General features: G+C 40.3%; 1 protein-coding gene across 1 annotated transcript in view; it reads left to right on the top strand.

Annotated features, from left to right (window-relative positions):
- Window positions 1-20349, top strand: part of LOC108791852 (uncharacterized protein C3orf67-like) — a 103841-nt gene that overhangs the window by 14044 nt on the left and 69448 nt on the right. The window contains exon 5 of the mRNA XM_018562446.1: window positions 16598-16801. Within this exon, the coding sequence (XP_018417948.1) occupies window positions 16598-16801 (204 nt within the window). The remainder of the gene's footprint in view (window positions 1-16597; window positions 16802-20349) is intronic.

Raw genomic sequence — 20349 nt, 5'->3', positions numbered from 1 at the left:
AACTCCTGACCTGTATTTTGTTCGAGATCAGTGACTTAAAAAGTAGTAAACTCATTGGTTCATAAGGACAGCCAGGCACATTTTTAGGACAGGGCAGCAATTCACAATTCCACAGACTACCAATAGAAGTATGCACTACACAAGCCACCCATTTAAGGGGTCATTACACTGACAGCCAATGGAAAAAAAGATTACATTGGTAACACTGAACCCAATGTAATGGGGCAAGTCTCCACTGACTACAAATGTAATAAAGCACTACACCAAAAACCAATGTGAGGGAGCAGTACACTGAGCACCTATGTACGTAGACTTTGCACAGACCAAGAATGTAAGGGACACTATACTGACCCCAGTTTAATAGGGCACATCTCTAATGACTACAAATGCAAGGCGTCACTACACTGACCACCAATTTAAGCAAGCACTACACTGACCACCAATGAAAGGGAGCTCTACACTGAGCACCTATGTAAGTAGACTTTGCACAGACCAAGAATGTAAAGGACACTATACTGACCCCCAGTATAACAGGGCACATCTCTACTGACTACAAATGTCAGGCCTCACTACACTGACCACAATTGTTAGTGGACACTGCTCTAACCATCAGTTTAAGGGAGCACAACACTGACTACCAATGAAAGGGAGCACTTCACTGAGCACCTGTGTAAGGAGATTCTTCACATAACACAAATGTAAAGGATACTCCATTGACCCCCAATGCAAAAAGACACTATACTGACCACCAATCTAAGTGGAAGCTGTTAGGGTTACAATTTTAGAGTTCCCCAGGATTTTATCGTGCTACCAGCCTCAGACAAGTATTTGGGAATAAGTGAAAGCAGTTCAAGGCCAGTTTATTCAGAACCTTCTAAAAAGCACACTTTTACTTGCTCAAAATATTAACTATATACAAACTAAGAATAAGAGAATAAGATCAATTCTCCTATCAGACACTACACTGTCCACCAGTATAAGGGGCCACCCCTGACTTGACCCAATCCCCCTTCCCAAGAAAAGTTGAAAAAATTCTATTTCCACCATTCCCCGGGTCCCTACAATATACCACATCCTCTGGGTGACATTTGCTCTTATTCTCTTCACAAAATCCTGCAGCCTCACGCAAAATAATTCAGAATTTTTGTGATTGCATGTGTGTTGGGCCTATCTCTTTGTTCTGTCTTTTTTCTGACATATGTGCATAGCTTTTTCCCTACACATCATTTAGAAGCAGAGAAGAATTCTCCCAAATTAGGCAAAATTCGACTGTGCCATATTATCATTTTGCCAAGTAAAATGTGATATCTTTTAGTCAGAAAACTTGATTGAATATATATTGGTGTAAACAGCTGGGGTTATGCAATTACATAAATGTTGCACTGGAAAAAATTTCAGGACATGTTAACAAGACAAGTTAACACTCTATCCATACTGCAAACAATTACAAATCAATATTACCGGTATGTTAGAAAAGATGACAAAAGCTAAAAGCTATAAGATATGAAACCAACAAAGCATCCAAACTAATAAAACAATATATACTCTGGGACTTTAGGGGTTTGGGGCACTGGGACTGAAGAGGTTACAATATCACATTCACCAAAAAATGTGCAATGGAGGGGGTGTAAAAAGCCAATGTTCGTTATACTGTCTGCTTTTCAGTGGAAACTTTCAAACGCTGTTTGATAGAAATACGTCCACTATAATATAGACGGGATAATAAGTCAGAATCTGTCAAAATGGCCTCAACCAGAACACAGCAGAGCACACACTAAGGGGCCTGCTTAGAGAGTTTATTTGTAATGTTGTGACTGGTAGCACAGCAGTTTGACTTTGCTGAAGACTGCAGGCAAGATGGAAAAGCAGCACGCTCTCTAGGCGTTTTATCTGTTAAATGAGTACATCCAGTTTTTATACTCCTTCCTCCCAGTAATATTTCAAAGGTGGTCACAACATATTAGTGTTATCTTATATTACGCTTCAGACAACATAGAAATGTATTTCCTGCTCAGGACTTCTATCGTGTAATTAAAAAGTGCTCAACAATCTACTGGGGGAAAGCAACCATACATGGCCCACTAAAGCAAGAGTTTCTGAGCAGTGCTGTTGATGGTCGGGCTGTGTGAGAGTTAACCAGAGTTCGATTAAAAGTGCCTTTGAGGATGAGAAACTCTCATCTCACACAGAGTGATTCTGTAGAGAAAAGGAAACAGACATTTCTATGCCTCTACCTCTCCTGAGGACACCTGCTAGAAGTGTATGTGCCATGCACCATTGGAAAACTGCACTACCTCACATACTCATTTGGATAATCCTGGAATACATCTGAACCCTCAGCAGTGTGGGGAAATGTCCACGCAGGGACATAGCAATAAAAACCGGGTTTTGTCTCACTCTACTGAAAGAAGTGTATTTATTGCTCTATGTCACTTGATAGACTTTGTCCCCCTTATAACTCCCATTGTCATCTCATATCCTCATAAAGCTCCCCGTAGGAAACTGTGCCCCCCAAAATACACTGTTTCCACTCATAGCCCTGCAAAACATTAAGTACATTTCACTAAGCTATGACAATTATGTTCTTTTCCATTTTAACACTTTCCCCTATCCCAGCAGAGTGAGGGCTTTGCATTGGAAAGGAGATGGAGGTCTTGGCACACAGGTGCAAAAGAAGCTGGACCCAGCAATGATGTGCTGAGTTGGTCACACATTTGTGCTGAGCTGGCCACAATGCTAAGATCTTGGCAGGGTGGGGCAGGTGTCTTCTCAGTGCACTTACCCTTTAATTGCGTACCACGGGGTAGGCAACCTCAGCACGTCAGCTGTTAAGGAACTACAAGTCTTATTAGCCATTGCAAGTCTCTTACAGCCACATGCATAACTCCCAGAGGCATGATAGGATTTGCAGTTTCACTAAAGCTGGAATATCAAGGTTGACTACCTCTAGCATAGCATTTCTGATCCAGAAAAATAGCTCACCTTTCTCAATGTCTTAGGATGGGTAGATGTTCTGGTTATATATAGGGCATGCCAGTTTACAGACTAGGTCATAACTTTTCTCCCAAAAGGAAATTAGGTAATGGTGTTACACCTGAAAAGGCGATTATATAAGAAACACCTTAAAGCAGCTCTGCATTTTTTCATTTAATTTTTTGTAACATGTAATTAGTACTTAAATTTGACTTGGTCACAGCCTCTTTTAATCCCCTATACGGCAGCACTCAGGCTCGGAGAGGGAGGGGCAGGACTGGGAGCCAAACGTGTGCTGCTTGTGACTGTTCTGACAAGGAACATGCTAATTGGAGGAATGAGCAGAGGGTTGACCTAATCAGTTTCTTGGTGCTTCTTCACTACCCAAACTGAAGGCTGGAGGTAGAGAGAGGACACCACTGTATCTCTTCTCCAGTCTTTAGCAGAGAAAGTGGTGTCATCCATATAGTTGGGCTTTCTGGCATAAAAATTTCAGAATAGGATGGACAGAAATATAAGCAGCTCCCTTATATGTTTTTTTTTTAATTTGTATTTATCTGTTTGCCTGGCGTTCAGCTTTGTTTGCAGATTTCAACAGATTTTTATTTAAAACAATACGGTACTTCTTCATTAGACCCCAGTTCTTGTTTTAGGCGTCCAGAGGTATTTACTCTTGGTTGCTCATGAAACATGCACACATACAACTTTATTAAAACCCAAGCTCAGCCTGAGCCATCTTTGTGCTGACTCTATAGATATTTTTAGATTTGTTCCCTTTCTATCTGTTAGCAAACAACAACCGGCAATAATATTGACAAAAAGTCAGTAGAGGGTGAGGTGGGCCAAAGGGAGCCACAAAACCTTACACTAAAATACTGGGAAGTACCACGTTATGTTCTTGAAACATTTTTTTAAGTGTTATACAAGCTAAGATCATTATTTTGGCTACGCACTATACTATATCCCATATAAGGATAGTGGGTGAAGCTATGAAAATAAGGTTCTTAAAATGGACCTGTACTCAAATGTATACATTAAGCTATTTTAGCAATCTTGCTTGGCAGGAATTTCTTACCTTTCCTGCTGAAAATTCTGCTTCAGTTTCCTTTCAGTGCTGCCCACATAACCAAAAACCAAGGCATACGTTTATGTGTTCTATGCAGAGTTCGGATCGGCTAATCCTTCCCGACTGCTGAGATCGTGTGATAAAGTGCCTAAGCTTGTTGTCATGTGACCAACATTGGAGGGAGCCCAGAGCAGTACTTTCTCTAGGAAAGATAACTATTTCATCCCTACCTTTTTTTATACTTATCCATCCCAACAAGGCCGTTAACGTGCAACTTCAGCCAAATGTGTTTCATTCGTTTTAAAGTTATGGTTGGGTGGAAACTTTTGTTTGGTTTTTATTTTGGATTGATTCCCCACTGTGGAGACTTCCCCATACCTTCATATTCTGTCCACAAGGACAGAAAGTGATGGGAAGTCCCCTAGGGGGATACAGCAAACAAAATCAGGTAACGGTTGAAACCTTTTTTAGACCCCATTCACACTGAGCAACATCAGAAAAAGCACTTTTTCAGGGCTGATTTGAGCTTTGAGAGACATTGAGCTACAGTGCACATATTGTCGATCTACGTAGCGCTACTTTTGTATCCAATCAAAAGCGGTCTTGATATGACATAATTCCTCTTCCTGTTTCCTTCTTATTTCCTTCCTGCTTCCTGTTTCCTGCTTATGTTCCTTCTTTATATTTCCGTGCAAAACTGAGACTTCTGTAGCGCGACGTAGCGCAACAATGAAGTCTATTGGGCCAAATCGCACAAAATCTGCCAAAAAATAGGTCATGTTCAAGCGACAAGCTTGAGCTACAAGCTACAGGCAACATTGAGCTGTGAGATGTGAACAGCTCCATTGAAATGCATTGGACGAGCTACATTGAGCTAAATTGAGCTGATGTCTGAGCGAATTTTGAGCTGAAATAGCGCTACAAATCGTTCAGTGTTAATAGGCATTATTAGGCATTTATTGCCCTCTGTTTTCCTGTTGGAGAGATTCATGTCGCTTCCTTTGTAGTCTTTGGGATGGCAAGTGAGAGGAAATCTCCCAATCTGGATACATACAGCAATAAAAACCCCAAAAAGGTTTTACATTTTCCGCATTGTAACTAAAGCTTTTTTGACTGGAGCTATAGGTTTGAGTATATATATTATATACTTTAATACTCAACTGTACATTGAAATATACTGTTTTATAGCATAGGTGCAGATCAAGCATCAACATTTACTAGTATACAATAAAACAAATATAGAGCCATTTACCTAACTTGTGTAAAGTTTTTCCAGGCTTCTTCACTTGGTTTCCATAAAATAGGGCTTGGAGAGAAACAAGACATTATAACCAATGATGGTGAGGTGGGCCAAGGGGAACCAAAAACTCCTTTTAAATCATATGAAGTACAATTGCCTTCATTAAAAAATAAAAACAGAGTCCTCCGAGACTCTCACAGTTGAGACGTTTATTACAAAGCCTCGATACATAATTATCTTCATTGTTTGTCTGTTGAGATGTTGCCTATTTCTGCTGCTGACCTCCAAGCAGTAATATTCAAGTATGCATACCCATGAGCACCACTTTGTGGTCTTAGACATTCATCCATAACTCCCTATTGCGCGGCGTTGCCAACATGCTTGAAAAACTACATAAAACTGATATTTCTTAACCGCTTAGTAAACTTTGAGGTTCACTTGCCTTGCAATGTTTTATTCATGATTCAATAGCGTTCTTTGTTGAGTTCAATTTAGTTTTTTTATTATTTACAAAACAAAGTGTGGCCCTTTGGGTAATATTGCTACCACACTGATAGTTGAGCAATTAAACTTTTACACACGTATAGCTGTCTTCAAACAATTCAGAATTAATTATTTCAGACGGGCATAATGCAGGCGCCATTATATTAATCTTTAAACTGCATGATGCATGCCTTGTGTAACGACATTTGTCACTGGAGCAAAAGTTTAATAGATGGAGAAAAATGTCTTATTGGAATGTGAGATACAGGAAGCCTAGATAAGGTTTTAATTAGTGCAGTGTGAATCTTTGGGGAAAATACAAAGTTGTGTCTCATATTATAATATACAAGTCGTATAAACAACTGTGCAAATATTTATTTCATAATAACGCCTTATTAATTATATTTGAGCGCCATGTTCCAATGATAGATGAAATTAAGCCACACCCATGCCGTTTCAGACTTTGCCAAGCCATTATCTGACAGCCTGTGTAAAGGTATTCATGTATGGAGACAAATGGCACACCCCTGCCAAGCTTCCCCCCTGTAACGCTCCGAGTTTGGTTGTTAGGATCTCAACTGCGTAGTCTATTGACATCAACAACTGACACTCTCTAAGAATGTGATTTTGTGGTTTGGTGGCTATTCAGGCTGAACCCCAGGCGTCTCTCTCAGTCTTAGGCGGAGAGTATGGGGTTACTAGCATCATACGCCACAAGATAAAATAATAGGAAACTTCAAATAATAATTAGAGCCCTGGCTCAGTGGATGGTGCAGGAATAGTTGTGAATAACTGGGGAGGTTAGTAAGGTTTAATACTGATACTTGGCGGACCGGGTAAGTTGTAAGGCATATAGCTCCAATATGTATTTCCCTCTGGCACACACAGAATAAGTTATATATGTCGTCAGGTAAAGTTCCTTTTGCCCACAAAGTATGTTTTAGATTGTAATTCAGGTTTATAACATAGCAGTCCCTAGTATTCACAGTTAGTGAGGAGGAAAGAGGAACTTGGTTCAAAATGAGTGACAGTTCCTCCAAATGAGGGACAGTTGGGAGCTATGGCTTTGGGCTAGATCTGTCAATTAGTTAATATCTATGCGGAGGTCCATAGAAGCGATGATGATTGTTCTTGGGTGACACACATCACAGATAGAGTAGAAAACTTTCCTGATCACTATGGCTTTCTGTAATATAGGCTGGCCCTGGGAATGGCTGGACTCTCTCTTCTAGCTCTGTTATGCTTCCTGATGTTAATACCGGAAAATTTTACATATCTGACGTTTCTATGATGTCTTAAAGGGAAACTATAAAAAAATATCAGCTATAATATACATTTTATTTCAATTTTTAAGATTATACTTTTTAAATGTTTTATATCTGTTTATTAAGTGCATGTATATGTTTGTTTTACCAACGTTTTTTAATATATGGCAAATGATTCCCAGAGTATTATGGGCTAGCCAAAGAGACAGTTCATCAGAGAAGCTTGCTTTGCAGCACCCTTTGATGAAAACCTTGTACTGAGCCACATATTATGGACGAGTCACTGCTGGGATGACTGCTGTTAAGTTTTCTAAATCAAGCCCATAAGTATAAAAGTGTGTTTTTACTTTGGATAGAGAATGTTCATTTAGCTTAGTTAATGAGGTGATATTGTTTTTACTTTAATTATCCAATTATGTGCAAGCAAAAATATCCTGTTTTTTTTAAATTTCCCTTAGGAAATTGAGTATACAAAATGAGCACAACTTTACCCTATTTAGTAATATACGTGAACATTCACTTTGCTATATGAACAACCTCAACACTTCTCTTGTAAATTAACCCATTGCCTCTGGAATCCCAAGCTGTGTTGTCAGCCGTGCCTGAGTTCTTCTCTACTAGACAACAGAACTTCATCTATCCCCGCTCTGTCCCTTTCCCTTGCATACATTGATTTCTTTACCAGTAAAACTATGCTTCCTTGACTACTCAGAGCCTGCCCACATAGTAGGGAAAGAACTCTTGGAAGATGTAGTTCTGGGGGCATGGCTACATAAGTGGGAAGTGACTCAGGCACCCTGCCGATACAGCAGCTGCCCCTGTAAGCATTTAGCCTGGCAAAGATATTAAAGGGAGTAATAAAAGCCTTTTCTTATAACAGGAACAAGTTAAAAACAAATATGCTCATGGTCTAAAAGGGGAGAAAGGATGGCTTGGGGGTAAATTTAGGTCATACCTATACAGATCACTTACACATGAATAGGAGACTAGCTCCGTAGCTTAGCTTGCTAGAAGATTACACAATATTAATGCATTATTACATATTACCTGACAAGAAATGCACCTTTAAAGATATATATTTTTAGTGCTTGCTGAAAAAGAAAATATGCAAACACATGTTTTATTCCATTTAAGGGCTTATGTACACAGACATTTACTTGTTTTACCACATACAAGTCACTGTAAATCCAAAAGCAACTAAAAAAAACAAAAGGAACTCAGAAGCAGCTCAGAAGGAACTTAAAGCATCTCAAATGCAACCAGCATCTCAAAGCATCTCAAAGGCAACCAGTTATGCCTATGAACAAACCCATAGTCTTCCTCCACCAGTATCAGTCAGTGTTTCTATGTCTACTCTTGTCTGCACAGTATTAATGTCTGTCAGTCTGTGTGATACCTTTATGTATTATGAGATATAATGTAACCTCTGCAATATATTATTATTGATACTAAGATATCCCTTCAATTCACATTACTGGTATCCCATATATCTTTGGTGATCTAAGACATCAATAGCCTACATAGTGTGGAATCCTCACTGCACCATTTTCCCCACTGTATACTGCTTCCACAAGCACATGATTAAGATGAGGAGGCCCCAAATGCCTGCACCCCTTCAGTCACTACTATTGTTTTACTGATCATTTGTTTTTGTTTTTTTGTAAAGAATAACCACTATTTAAAATGTTGTATATCTTTGTATATACATCTATGTATCAAACAATTTTGAAAATGTTACCTTTTACTTATACACTTTTTGCCATATTTAGCAGACAAGAACCAAGAGGAAGCAAGGAATCTCCTCCACATTACTAGTTAATATAATTTTTTTTGTGCCAGGAGCCATAAATAATTTTTCTGGTGCACTGCATTTATGTAATCACTAGAGATCACAAACTTCTAGAAGCAGGCAGATTGAAAATAAATAGCTACACTTTTACCTTTTTTTGATCAAGAAGGCTGAGTGATCACAATAAAAGACAGCCCTATAATGATAATCTACAGATCTGTATACGTAGTGAAGTTATGAAAGTATGGCTTAGCAAGCATGTAACATTTTAAAGTCATATCCAAATTAGTTTAAAGGCAAACTCCAGTGAGCACGCGCTGCAAAGGGTTCATCTAGGGAGATATGAATAAGGTGATATACTTAACTTATTCCTCACGCTCATCTGAGGAAGTTGAGGGCTTGCCATATACCGGGAGCTTAGGTGCACACCGGCTACTGGGGGTAAAAGGAAGGGGCAGCTTATTCATTCACCCCTTGTAGTGCACGGAGTCCACAACATTGTATATCTTTTTATTCTGACTGGAGTTGGGCTTTAAAACAGCTTGGAATGGGTTTATATAAAACACGCCATCGTTTTCCTTTACTACTTGCTGAGACTGTAACTGTCTAAATGTACACATGCGGCTTTGCTCTGACAACTCATGCTTCTATGTACATTTCCCAATTTAGTTTATTTGTTTAATTTGTAAATATTATCTCAGCAACCGAACATGTTACCACAGAATAGGATAATGATTTTTGGCATTCACAGCAGGTCTTTTACTTTTTAGTTAAACAAAAAGTGATTCGTTTTCCGGCAGACATATCCACCCAGCTTATTCCAAATCTTTTCTTCATTCTAGCAGCCTGTCTATTGAGTTATTTTTAGTCCATAATAGAACTGCATAAATCTTCTCAAAACAGCTCATGTAACAGTGTAAGAAATGTGTGAAAATTTGAGCTCTTGAAACATTAAAGCGGCATAAAAAGCTCAGATAGAAAATAATGACACACGGATGATCTTTCTTCATTCCAAGTAGGATCTAAAGAATTTAACAACTCGTAGGGATTCGAGAATTCGTCTTTACCGTCTTAGAGAGATGTCCGCGTACAACCCGGATCATTTTCATTTTTTTTCCCTGCGCTGCTTTGTGGAGAATCAGATGGAATCGTACATGCTGGATAATGAACACAAAAGTTCAGCAGGTTTCATAATCTTCATGCAATTGCAGCAGGTAACCATTTGGGAGCCAACAATGTTGGGCCTACAGCGTTGCGTTCTCATCAGGTACCCAAATTTGTGTATGCAGCCAAGCCTGAAATTATGTTTCCTCAAACATAAAGCTATTTGGAAACTGAGAAAGGTAGAATTGCTTTTTATTCAAGCGACACTAAACTCACGAGTTACATCTTAAAAAATGCATTCAAGTACCTTAACTATTAACAAAACTATCTTATTTGTGTATCACTCGGCTGTAGATCCTCCAATCATCTCTAAATTGGTGCCGACACTGTCCTTCTTTCTGGGGGTACTTTTGTTTCCCATTGTCCCTGTGTGTGTTGTAAAGTAGCCACCACTCCAAGCTTACTCTTGTGATGCACTACAATGCCAGGTATACTTATTTGTATTGAGATTTTAGTCCATCATGGGAGTGAGCTTGGAGCGGTGGCTACTGTACAACATGCACAGGGTCCATGGGGAACAAAAGTAACCACCCTCCAGAAGGAAGGACAGTGTCAGCACCAATTCAGAGATGATTGGAGGATCTACAGCCGAGTGATACACAAATAAGATACATTTTTGTTAATAGTTAAGGTACTTAAATGCATTTTTAAGATTTAACTCCTGAGGTTAGTGTCACTTTAAACCAGAACTCCAGGCAAACAGCTGAATACATATACACTGGTAAACTGGCAAAGGATTTGTAATTGTGTACAGCCAGGCTTGTGATTTACACACCAGGCAAGTGACACACTTATCTTCCGCATCTCTGTCACCTGCCCATTATCATCTATTTACTAGGCAAGGAGCCACAATTCTCATCTCTGTCCAATATTTAGGAAGTTGATCAAGTAAGCAGTAAAGAATAATCAAGAATCAACGTGAAAATCCTCTATTTGGGGCACCTATTTATATGGCAACTCTCTGAGGCCCTGTTCACACCAGGGTGGTTCAGCCGCGTGAATCCGCCGACATGAACGATCCCATACATTGCTATGGGGACTGTTCATGCGACTGCACAAACCGAACTGCCTCCCGCCCGAATTGCTCCCTGACCCTTTTCTGCCATGTTAATTAACGTGGTTTCCATACTGTTTTCAGTACCGCGGTTTGGGGCCCTTTTTTTCTATTGTGTTCAGCACTAAAACGTAATTAAAAACACCTAAAACCGGCCTTTTAAAATCAGTGTGGAGCCCGCACTGATCCGCAAACCGCCCTGGTGTGAATGGGGCCTAAGATGGGAATGTCATTCCCTCTGATTTCCTGATGTATCTACAGGATGCAAAGTAAAGGGAAAATGTTTGTAAAACAAAAACGTTTTAAAATGTATTTTCTATTTTTGTTATTATTATTATGAGATGAACTAATAATATTAATAAATAAAAAATGTTTGTTTTACATACACTTTAATGTGTGCATTTATTACATTTCAAGCTGAACTCCACCTCCACATATAATGGAGTTTATTTACCTGTCAAGGATTCATACTTCTGTCTATCCAGCCATGAGCTTCCACAAAGCACAACCCTGCCTTGCAGAACAGGAATAGTATTTTTTTTCTCTACTGCAGTTAAGTAACACTTACAGAAGCAGGAGATTTCTCTTCCCCTGAGCGCTCTCCTCCTATTGGTATGCTCCTTGTTAGCATATGAGCACCACAGCGCAACTTATTGGCATCTTTTGCTGCTTCTCCTACTCCCAGACTGAGACTTGCTGTACAAAGAATGTAAGAGGCTGATATCAAGTCAAATCCAAAACTGCTTACATTTAACAAATACATTTAATGATGCATTAATAATCACAGAGCTGCATTGATGTGTGTTTTTATATCTACCTGGAAGTCAGCTCTAACGTAACTGAATTAAAAAGAAAGTCCAACTTTGTAAAGAAAAAAAGAATCTTTTAGGTAAACTGTACCTTACAAGAATTCCTAGCAAACCTTATTGTAAACTACTATTTCCCTGGTTGTTAATGGAGCATTGGCCATAACAGTTCAGCTGCTGAGTGCAAACTGGAGGATCTGCATGAAGAAATGCTTGGTTCTAGAGTTGTATTGAATATTTCAGAAGTGCCATTTCTTTATATGTGAGGAGTCAGGGATGTATTCAGTTAGAATTGCAGTAAACCTTTCAAATTAACTAAAGTTTACAAAAAGAGTGGCAAGCGCAGTAGTTTGGCCAAATCTTGATTTGCCAATAGTCTGGCTGTTTAAAAGTTATTGGATGTTCCTTTGGACCACTTACCAGTAGAAGAGTAAGTCCCATTGCCATATGTTCTCAATTTCTCACTATGGATCCATTTCCCAACCTCAGAGACCGTCAGCACAATACCCATATCTGAACTTTAGCAAGCCCTCATTTGGACTTAACTAGAACCCTGCAGCACTGAGCTAACTAGTGCATTAGTTTTAGATTTGGATACAAGGCTCTTGTCACCTGTTATCGATAGTTTTTATCCACACTGTGGCTTACATTTCACAGCCCATTCATAAAATGCAGGTGCCAAGTGATACCTGAGCTCTGTCACTGATTTCTCTCTGCTTAACACAGCAGGAAGAACTCTTATGTTGCTTTCCATCAATTGCTTTTGTGTGCCGTAGAACCGTAGACAGACTTTGCCAGCTAATGCCTCTTTATTTCTGACCACACCCTGCAAAGGAGACTGGCTCTTGATTGACAACTCTTATCTCATTGTCCCCACACTTTCTGGACACACGTGAGGTCACAAGAATGCAGAGAGCGGGAGTATGCTCTCACAGGATTCAGCAGAGGCACTAGAACTGGAAAGGGAGCTTTATTTTGTTAGATTCAGAAACAGTGAGATAAGAGCTGTCAATCAAGAGACAATCTCCTTTGCAAAGAATGGTCAGGAATGAAGAGGAGTGAACTGTCAAGGACTGTATCCCAGTTTCTACTGCACACAGAAACATGGGATATAAAGCAACATACACCGCGGGAGTTAGGCCAGTGAGCTGTAAAAATAATACAAGGGGAGACTACTTCTCCAACACCTATCCTTAATTCTAAACTTTTAACCTCCATAAATCTACCCTTAAAGTACAATTGACCTTCAGCTTAAATTAGCTAAATAAATTCTATGTGTTTTAAATCAAAAGGTGTACAAAGTATTACAGTTTATTTTCTTAAACAATCAGCCAAGCAGAAAAACCTTTCTCCTGCTGCAGAATGGAACCTTTGCTCTCTGTGTGGAAACAGTGGTTCCTTTGCAGAGGTCCGACACTCCCCCTGCTGAATCAGAGCCAGAGCTCTCCAATCAGAAGGAAGCCTAAGCTTTACTGTTTGCAGAGCTACAGGTCTGATTTAGCAGGGGGGCCTGTCAGACCTCTGCAAAGAGATCACTGCTTCCACACAAAAAACAAGGGCCCCACTCATCAGCTGCAAACAGGGGAATACTGCCCTACCAAGACTGGTGCAAATTTAGGAAGGAAACGACTTTGCACATGTTTGTTTTGATGAACCTGGAATGTACTTAGCTGATTGCAACTGAAGATTCAACCTAAGCCTCATCCTCTAAAAGTTAACCTCTTAAACACATACATATCGTCTCCTTTTATTCACAGATGTGTCAACATTTTGGTAATGCAAAAAGAGAAGAAAAAAAAACTTTATTCCAGTTTTGAGCTTTTGTGATATACAAAATGTGTGCATCAGTGGAATGATGGGCACAGCATAAACCACACAACAAGGCTGATTTATAAAAGCTTGAGGAAGGTTAGTTCATGGTAAAATTGTCAAATTCTAAATGCCCTTTTCTCGACCAGTGCAGAAGATTAAAAAAAATCAAAAGGTTGCTATGCCTTTCAATCCTGCAAGTTTATTAAAAGAAGCCCCAGTGTGGCTCATGGCCTGTTCGCATCTACACCTGCTTAGCACCGTAGTGCACCTGGATTGGTGTTTAAACGATGGGAGCTTTTGTGTACTGTTCTGCAGACGTTTTAGAAGAGTCGTCATTTTTTCACAAAGGCAGACTTCAGACGCAGAGCTGTATGGTGCTGTCACACACTTAGCTTTCACAGATGAAAGGCAGCTGAATTATTTTTATTACGGTACTTTGGAGATGGAGAGTCTCTGCTCACAATTGAAACTTACATCACGCTGCAGACAAAGTATAATGACGAACTAACGCTGAAATACATTCTTCAAAAAAAAGTTCTCTGAATCCTTGCTGAGTAGGGGAGTCTAGCCGATCCTGAATCTGTTCAGCTGGACATTTCCATGCAAATTGTGCCAGCTGCCAAGGTAAATGTTTGATGTAGCCTCCGGCGTGTGTGCTTGAATTAAATAGACACTATCATTCAGATAATAAAAATGTATAACATGTATTATATACGGAGTACAATAGGCATATAATGTATAAGTCCATTGTAATAAAAACCGTTACTGGTGTGTTTGTCGTATAGGTCTGCACATATAATAACACCAAAGAAATGGCAGTCACCGTAACCGTGATATATGGTTAAAGCTCAGCTGTAGCCAAAATAGTTTTTATAGTTTTAGGTAAATTAAAGGAGCACTATGGGGTCAGGGCTTTTCCCCATAGTTCTCCTAAGGGTAACGGGAGGACACAAACTAGCTTCCTCCCGTCACCCAAAGCTCAGTATACCGCGAACTACAGCTCGCGGTATACTGAGACGCCGCAGCCGGGACGGATCCCGACATTACTGTCTGGATCCACCCAGCTGCGTGAGTGACAGCTGGCTCTGCCTATCTAGAGGCAGAGCCAGCTGTACCCGCCCCCTCCCCAGTCCGTTTTGCCAGTCAGCACTGGTGGATCAGACAGGGGAGGGGGGGGGGAATCCCTGCAGGGAGCCATGAGTGACAGTCACGGCTCTCTGCAGGGGCAGGATCGAGAAGTGAGCGAGCGACAGTATGTGTTCGCTCACTTCCCGATCTATTGAGCGGACCTGTGACAGTTTCATTGTCACAGGTTGGTTAGAACTATGAGGCTGAATGATTTTCACTCGCCTCATTGTTCTCCTTTAAGGAACGGTTAGAACCTCTGTCAGGGTTGTATTGCTTGATACTGGAGAGGTAGAGTGCCAGAAGGAGTCAACGGAGAACTAGGTTATATCTAGGGTTGCCACCTTTTCTACAAGTGAAACCCGAACACTCTAGCGCTGCATGGCAATAATTTTTTGGGGGGAGACTATAGAGGAAAGAGCGATGAGAGGCATCCAGGAGAGGGAGTAAGGAGACTGGCTATACAGGACTACAAATTCCAGCAATACAGCAATACAAAATAATATGAAGCTACATACGTCGGCTCGAACTATGAGTTCACTCACCTCATAGTTCTCCTTTAACAAGGATTCCAATTCAACCCTATTGTTCCTTCAGAAGCTGCTAAGGATTAATTGAGCTGTGGTTGATTGGCTTACCCTCTCATGGTGCTTAATCCCAGGGCCAATGCCTTTGGACAGAACCAGCAGCATGACATCAGTTAACTTTTTAGCTGTATGGGGGTGGGGGGCATTCTTCCCACTGGCCACTAATGTAAGTGAACTGGAAATTATGGGTTTTAGCAAGGGTTCCTTGAGACCTGAAAATTATTTTAATGCTCACCCTCGGGTTAAAAATGTAAGGTAAGAAAGACTCCTGTAGAGCTTAAAGTCTTAAATATCAAATGTTTAGTTCTACACAAACTGTATTGTTATAAATAAAGGATTTTCTTGTTGTTTATGTCCACATTGGGAAGATGTCCCCTCACTTTTTTATACCTGTGGTACCGGGGTATGGGAGGAGAGAATGGGGGTCACCAGGACAAAAGGACACAGCCGTAAAGTACCTGTAACCCATAACTGAAAGACATTTAAAGGGTTATTCACAAAAGGGTGAAGAGTTTGGAGAAGGCAGGAGAAGTGAACAATCTAGGATAACATGGCTGATTTTGAAAAATTCTCCAATTCAGCTCACTTTCCAGTTCAGCTATGTTGTCCTAGATTGCTCCCTTCTCCTTCCTTCTCCAAACTAGTCTTCACCCTTTTGTGAATAACCCTGTTAGTTTGACAAAACACTGTGCCTCATAAATTATTGCCTTTGTTTTTAAAAAATACTTTAAACTTTTTTAATAATTTGTTGCATCTCAGTGCTGCTGATCTCCTAACAGCTTCTTTGCAGCAAAAAAGGTACAGGTAACATTTAAGTACATGATGTCCTGCAGCCTATTTGCGGCTACTTTCTGCCTACATGTACTCCAGCGATGGCTACATGGCATTTCTCAGTTCCCAGTTCCCAGATGATGACAACAGTGGACTATACATGTGTAATTTGTGTTGTACTTCTAGTCTCCATCGGGACCTCAAAGGAGGCAGAAGTCCTGCTCTACATGTTCCAGGTTATTGATAGGAAATACAGCATGTACATGACAGCCAGGCAACCAGTGTTTCCATAAGAAGTCAGCAATGGTGGCCTCCATGTGTCTCTCATGACAGGCTTCCTTTAAAAAAAAATCATTACTGTTAAAGATTGTTCATTTAGTCAACTGGAGATCTGCATTTTTCATTGTAATTGTTCTTTTCCTTGTATTCACTGTAACCTAAATCTTTCTTCTTTCCCTTTAGTGTTATGATTGGAGAAATTACAACGTGAACAGACTCAGCGCTTCAGAGATGCAGATGCTGGCCAGTCTGAAGAGGCAGCAAAATGAGGAGCTGGAGGATGAGGTGATGTCACATGGCTTGAGCCAATCTCAAATAGACCATTGCAATGTCAGCATGAGCACCAGCAGTGATGACACAGCCACTTGGAATTCTTGTCTGCCCCCGGTATGTGTATATGTTTTATAGATAAAAGCTGAAAGCCAGACAAACCATTAAATACACAGATAAAATAAATATAAGGGAGCCGTTTTACCTGCCAAAGGTTTTGTATTTATATCCATCCAGTTCTAAGATTTACACAGTCCCATCACACAGTACAGCTTTGTCTCCCAGGGCAGAATAACTAGTTTTGCCCCTCCTCCACTCTGTAACTGGACAGTTAAGGAAGAATCGGAAGACTGATGAGCTCATCTTTCTAACACTTTGCTCCTTCCTCCTATTAGCACACTCTCTGCACTGCAGCACACCTGATTGGCTACTTGCACTGCTTCTCCCTCTTCCAGTCTGATCTCTGTGTACAGGTCCCATAATAGGCTGATACCACGTCAAATTCAGGTACTAACACCATTAGCATTAATTTTAAAAAATATTATTGTTTTTATTAATATATGCAGAGTTACATTCATTTATATGCGTCTGGAATGCAGCTTTAAACTACCCTTGACCTGGTTTTAAACTTTCCAAAGGTATTTTACAATGTCTGCAAGTACATGTGAGAAATCATTGCTATTGTCCTTGTGGATCCTAGATCCAGGGCCCAGCCGCCCAACACCATCCCCATCATCTATAGCCCCTAGATCAGTTGATATGACACTAAGGTGCCTACTGTATGTGTATATATATCTCTATATATATCTCTATATATAAAACAGAAGGTTTGCACACTCAGAACATCACTTGAAATACTTTGCAATGTGCCTGCATTTTACATTTTATCTATATATACGGAATGCAGTATGGAGCCTGCAATGATAGTGTGCATAAGGCTGTAGAACGTTGCAGATGAGAAACCAATGCTGTCAGATGACCTGTTTTTGGTTTATATCTCGTCCTAGCATACTTTTCTACCCATTTATTACAATGAATGGGGGCTTTGCTTGCTTAAGAGTCCCAAACATAGTGAAGTGTAAACTACATATTTAAAGATGTACCTTATAAATGAACCAAATGAGTTTTAATTAGAAAAGTAGCTGCATGGCTGTGATTAGATGGACCTACCATATGTGCATGCACAAGGGCCCTGTGGGATTTACGGGTCCATATTTACCAGATATAGGTTGGGAAGGTGCTGGGAGCTGCTCACTTCTATGACACATGGGAATCTGGAGAATTACTAAATGATCCCCTAGCTGGGCTTCTGGATTGTTCTCACAAAAGGGCCCTTTGGAGACTAATACTAATACCCATTTATGCACCACTGCTGCATAAATGGGTATTAAACAATTTTGGAACTATACAAAGCAATTCAAATAGACCAAATAATATTTTATAGGTGCAATTCCTTGTTTTTAAAAATATATATAGTTCTACCTTTTAGGTTTTTAGCTTCCAATCACTCATTCTTGTCCATAGTGGGGGACACGTTTATAGTAAGAGGGTGGGCTGTTGATTATATTACGCACAAGTTGCTTCATTAATGTATTCACTATAGCCAGGTGCAGTTTGACAGCGAGGCTCCTGCTGGAAGTCACTGTCAATCAATGCAGCAGTGCTTGGCAGGGGGGGCATGTCAGTTAAACTGATCATGGAGATACAGATGAGCCGTGTGTTGGAATGGTGTCCTCCTGTATTGTCAAGTGCAATTATTCAAACTGACCACACCAGCACAGATCTACTTCTGGTTAGTTTGCATTAAGGTGCCCATACACTGCACGATTGTCGTACGAGAATCGCGGGAAATCCCACGATCGTACGAGAATCGTGCAGTGTATGGAAGGCGTGCGCCCGTTTCTAATGTACGGTCGCACGACTTTTGTATATCGAGCATGTTGGAAAACCAGCCAAGAATTGTATGATTTTCGGCTGGTTTTTAACATGATCGAGAGATCACTGCCGAACGGGCCGGTGTGCGCATGCGCACACTGCCCGTTCAGCATTGCAGTCATCGGAAGCCCGCCCCTCAGGGGGGCGGTCTTGCGATGATCGCAGGTACGATCTGCCTGTCCAAGGTGGGCAGATCGTACGTTTTTTTAAGTACTTTACAACCCTCGCAAGACAAAAGTCTTGCGAGGGTTGTAGAGTGTATGGGCACCTTAAGGATAAGGATTGTCAGGATCACCAGGTATTTCATAGAAAACAAATTAATAAAAATAAAAGAAAGTAAAGAGAACACATATATGGACTTTTACATTTGGGGTCAACATATATTTTACGTTTGTTCGAATTTATTGGACACATAGTCAAGAGAAATGGGGTCCTACAAAATGCCACATTGATCCTTGTACCACGACCTCTATCCTAGAACATGAAATAGGTGTAATTTTATAACTACAATGTATAGGATAAGGAAAATGTGTACTTCTATGTTGTACTACTCATTGGATCTTAACTTTTCAAGCACTAGGATAAGTTGTTTGATTGGCCAGAGGTGTTTCTATCTGTATGCTCTTCAGAGCTGATAATAGCCCGTGTTATTCAGAATGCGGTTGTTTGCTCTCAGAAATAAGCAGATTGATGTTTATTATCAAGGCGAGGTGACATTCCAGGTAGAAATGCTAATGCTGAGAAGTTAATGGAGTCTGTATAGCTAGAGGCCCTGCCTGTGATTGAAACATCTGTGTTGTAGCTGACATGTAACCATTCATGAAACATCAATCCATTCCTGTCATGCTTCTGTTACCATGCAAGTATTGGCCAATCAAATACATGGACGAGACTAGGGTGATTGAGAACCTTTTGTTGCACCCAAGCCTAAGAAAGATGTTTTTTCGAAGTTGCAATTTTTTCAGATTATGTTTGCTATTCATTTTTTTTATGTAGGGAGAATAGTGTTTGGATCAAACCCAGTCGGTTCACAGTTTGGTGAAGCGCCGAACAAACTAGCCATATTTGGCCAGTTCACCCATCCAAATCCCTGACTATAGAATGTAAACAAAGCAGCCGGGGATCTCAGGCAATGTCATTGTCCAAATAAGGTCATGATCATATTTGGTCAGTGATCTCACCCAGGTTCTCAAAACCTCGGCACTGCTGTAATGGGTTTCTGTCATTTAGCAGTGGAAGTGCGGCAGGTCGACGTGACGATGGGGAAACACCATCTGGCAAGTGGGTTGCCTTAATTGACAATTGATCTACATCACTTTAATACTTGATTGACAATGTATTTACATTGGGGAACAATGTTTACATTTCTTTGGGGGACAATGAAGGACTTGTTCATGGTATCTTTATTTACTCCTTACTCTTTGTGGTAATGGGTAAGGGGTTCTAATGTACCCCTGTAATTATTCAAATGGGGAGGGATTCCCACATCCTTTTGGGGACTAGAGAAGAGGCTCTTGTCACTCAACATTGTGGCTTTGCCTCACACCCCACAATGTTGAAAGGCATGTGGCCTTGGTGTGGTAAAAAAAGGTGGGGGGGGAAGCATGCATGCTTTTCAACATTGGAAAGGTACCAGTCCCCAAGAGGATGTACGGACTTGTGGGGAGGGGATTATAGTTCAATTATTATAATGGATAAGTATAATGACTTTATAAAGATTATAAGTGGGT

Source organism: Nanorana parkeri, unplaced genomic scaffold (genome assembly GCF_000935625.1).
Source record: "Nanorana parkeri isolate BGI_ZX_2015 unplaced genomic scaffold, ASM93562v1 scaffold578, whole genome shotgun sequence".
Taxonomy (NCBI): Eukaryota; Metazoa; Chordata; class Amphibia; order Anura; family Dicroglossidae; genus Nanorana; species Nanorana parkeri.
This window is presented reverse-complemented; position numbering and strand designations above follow the sequence as displayed.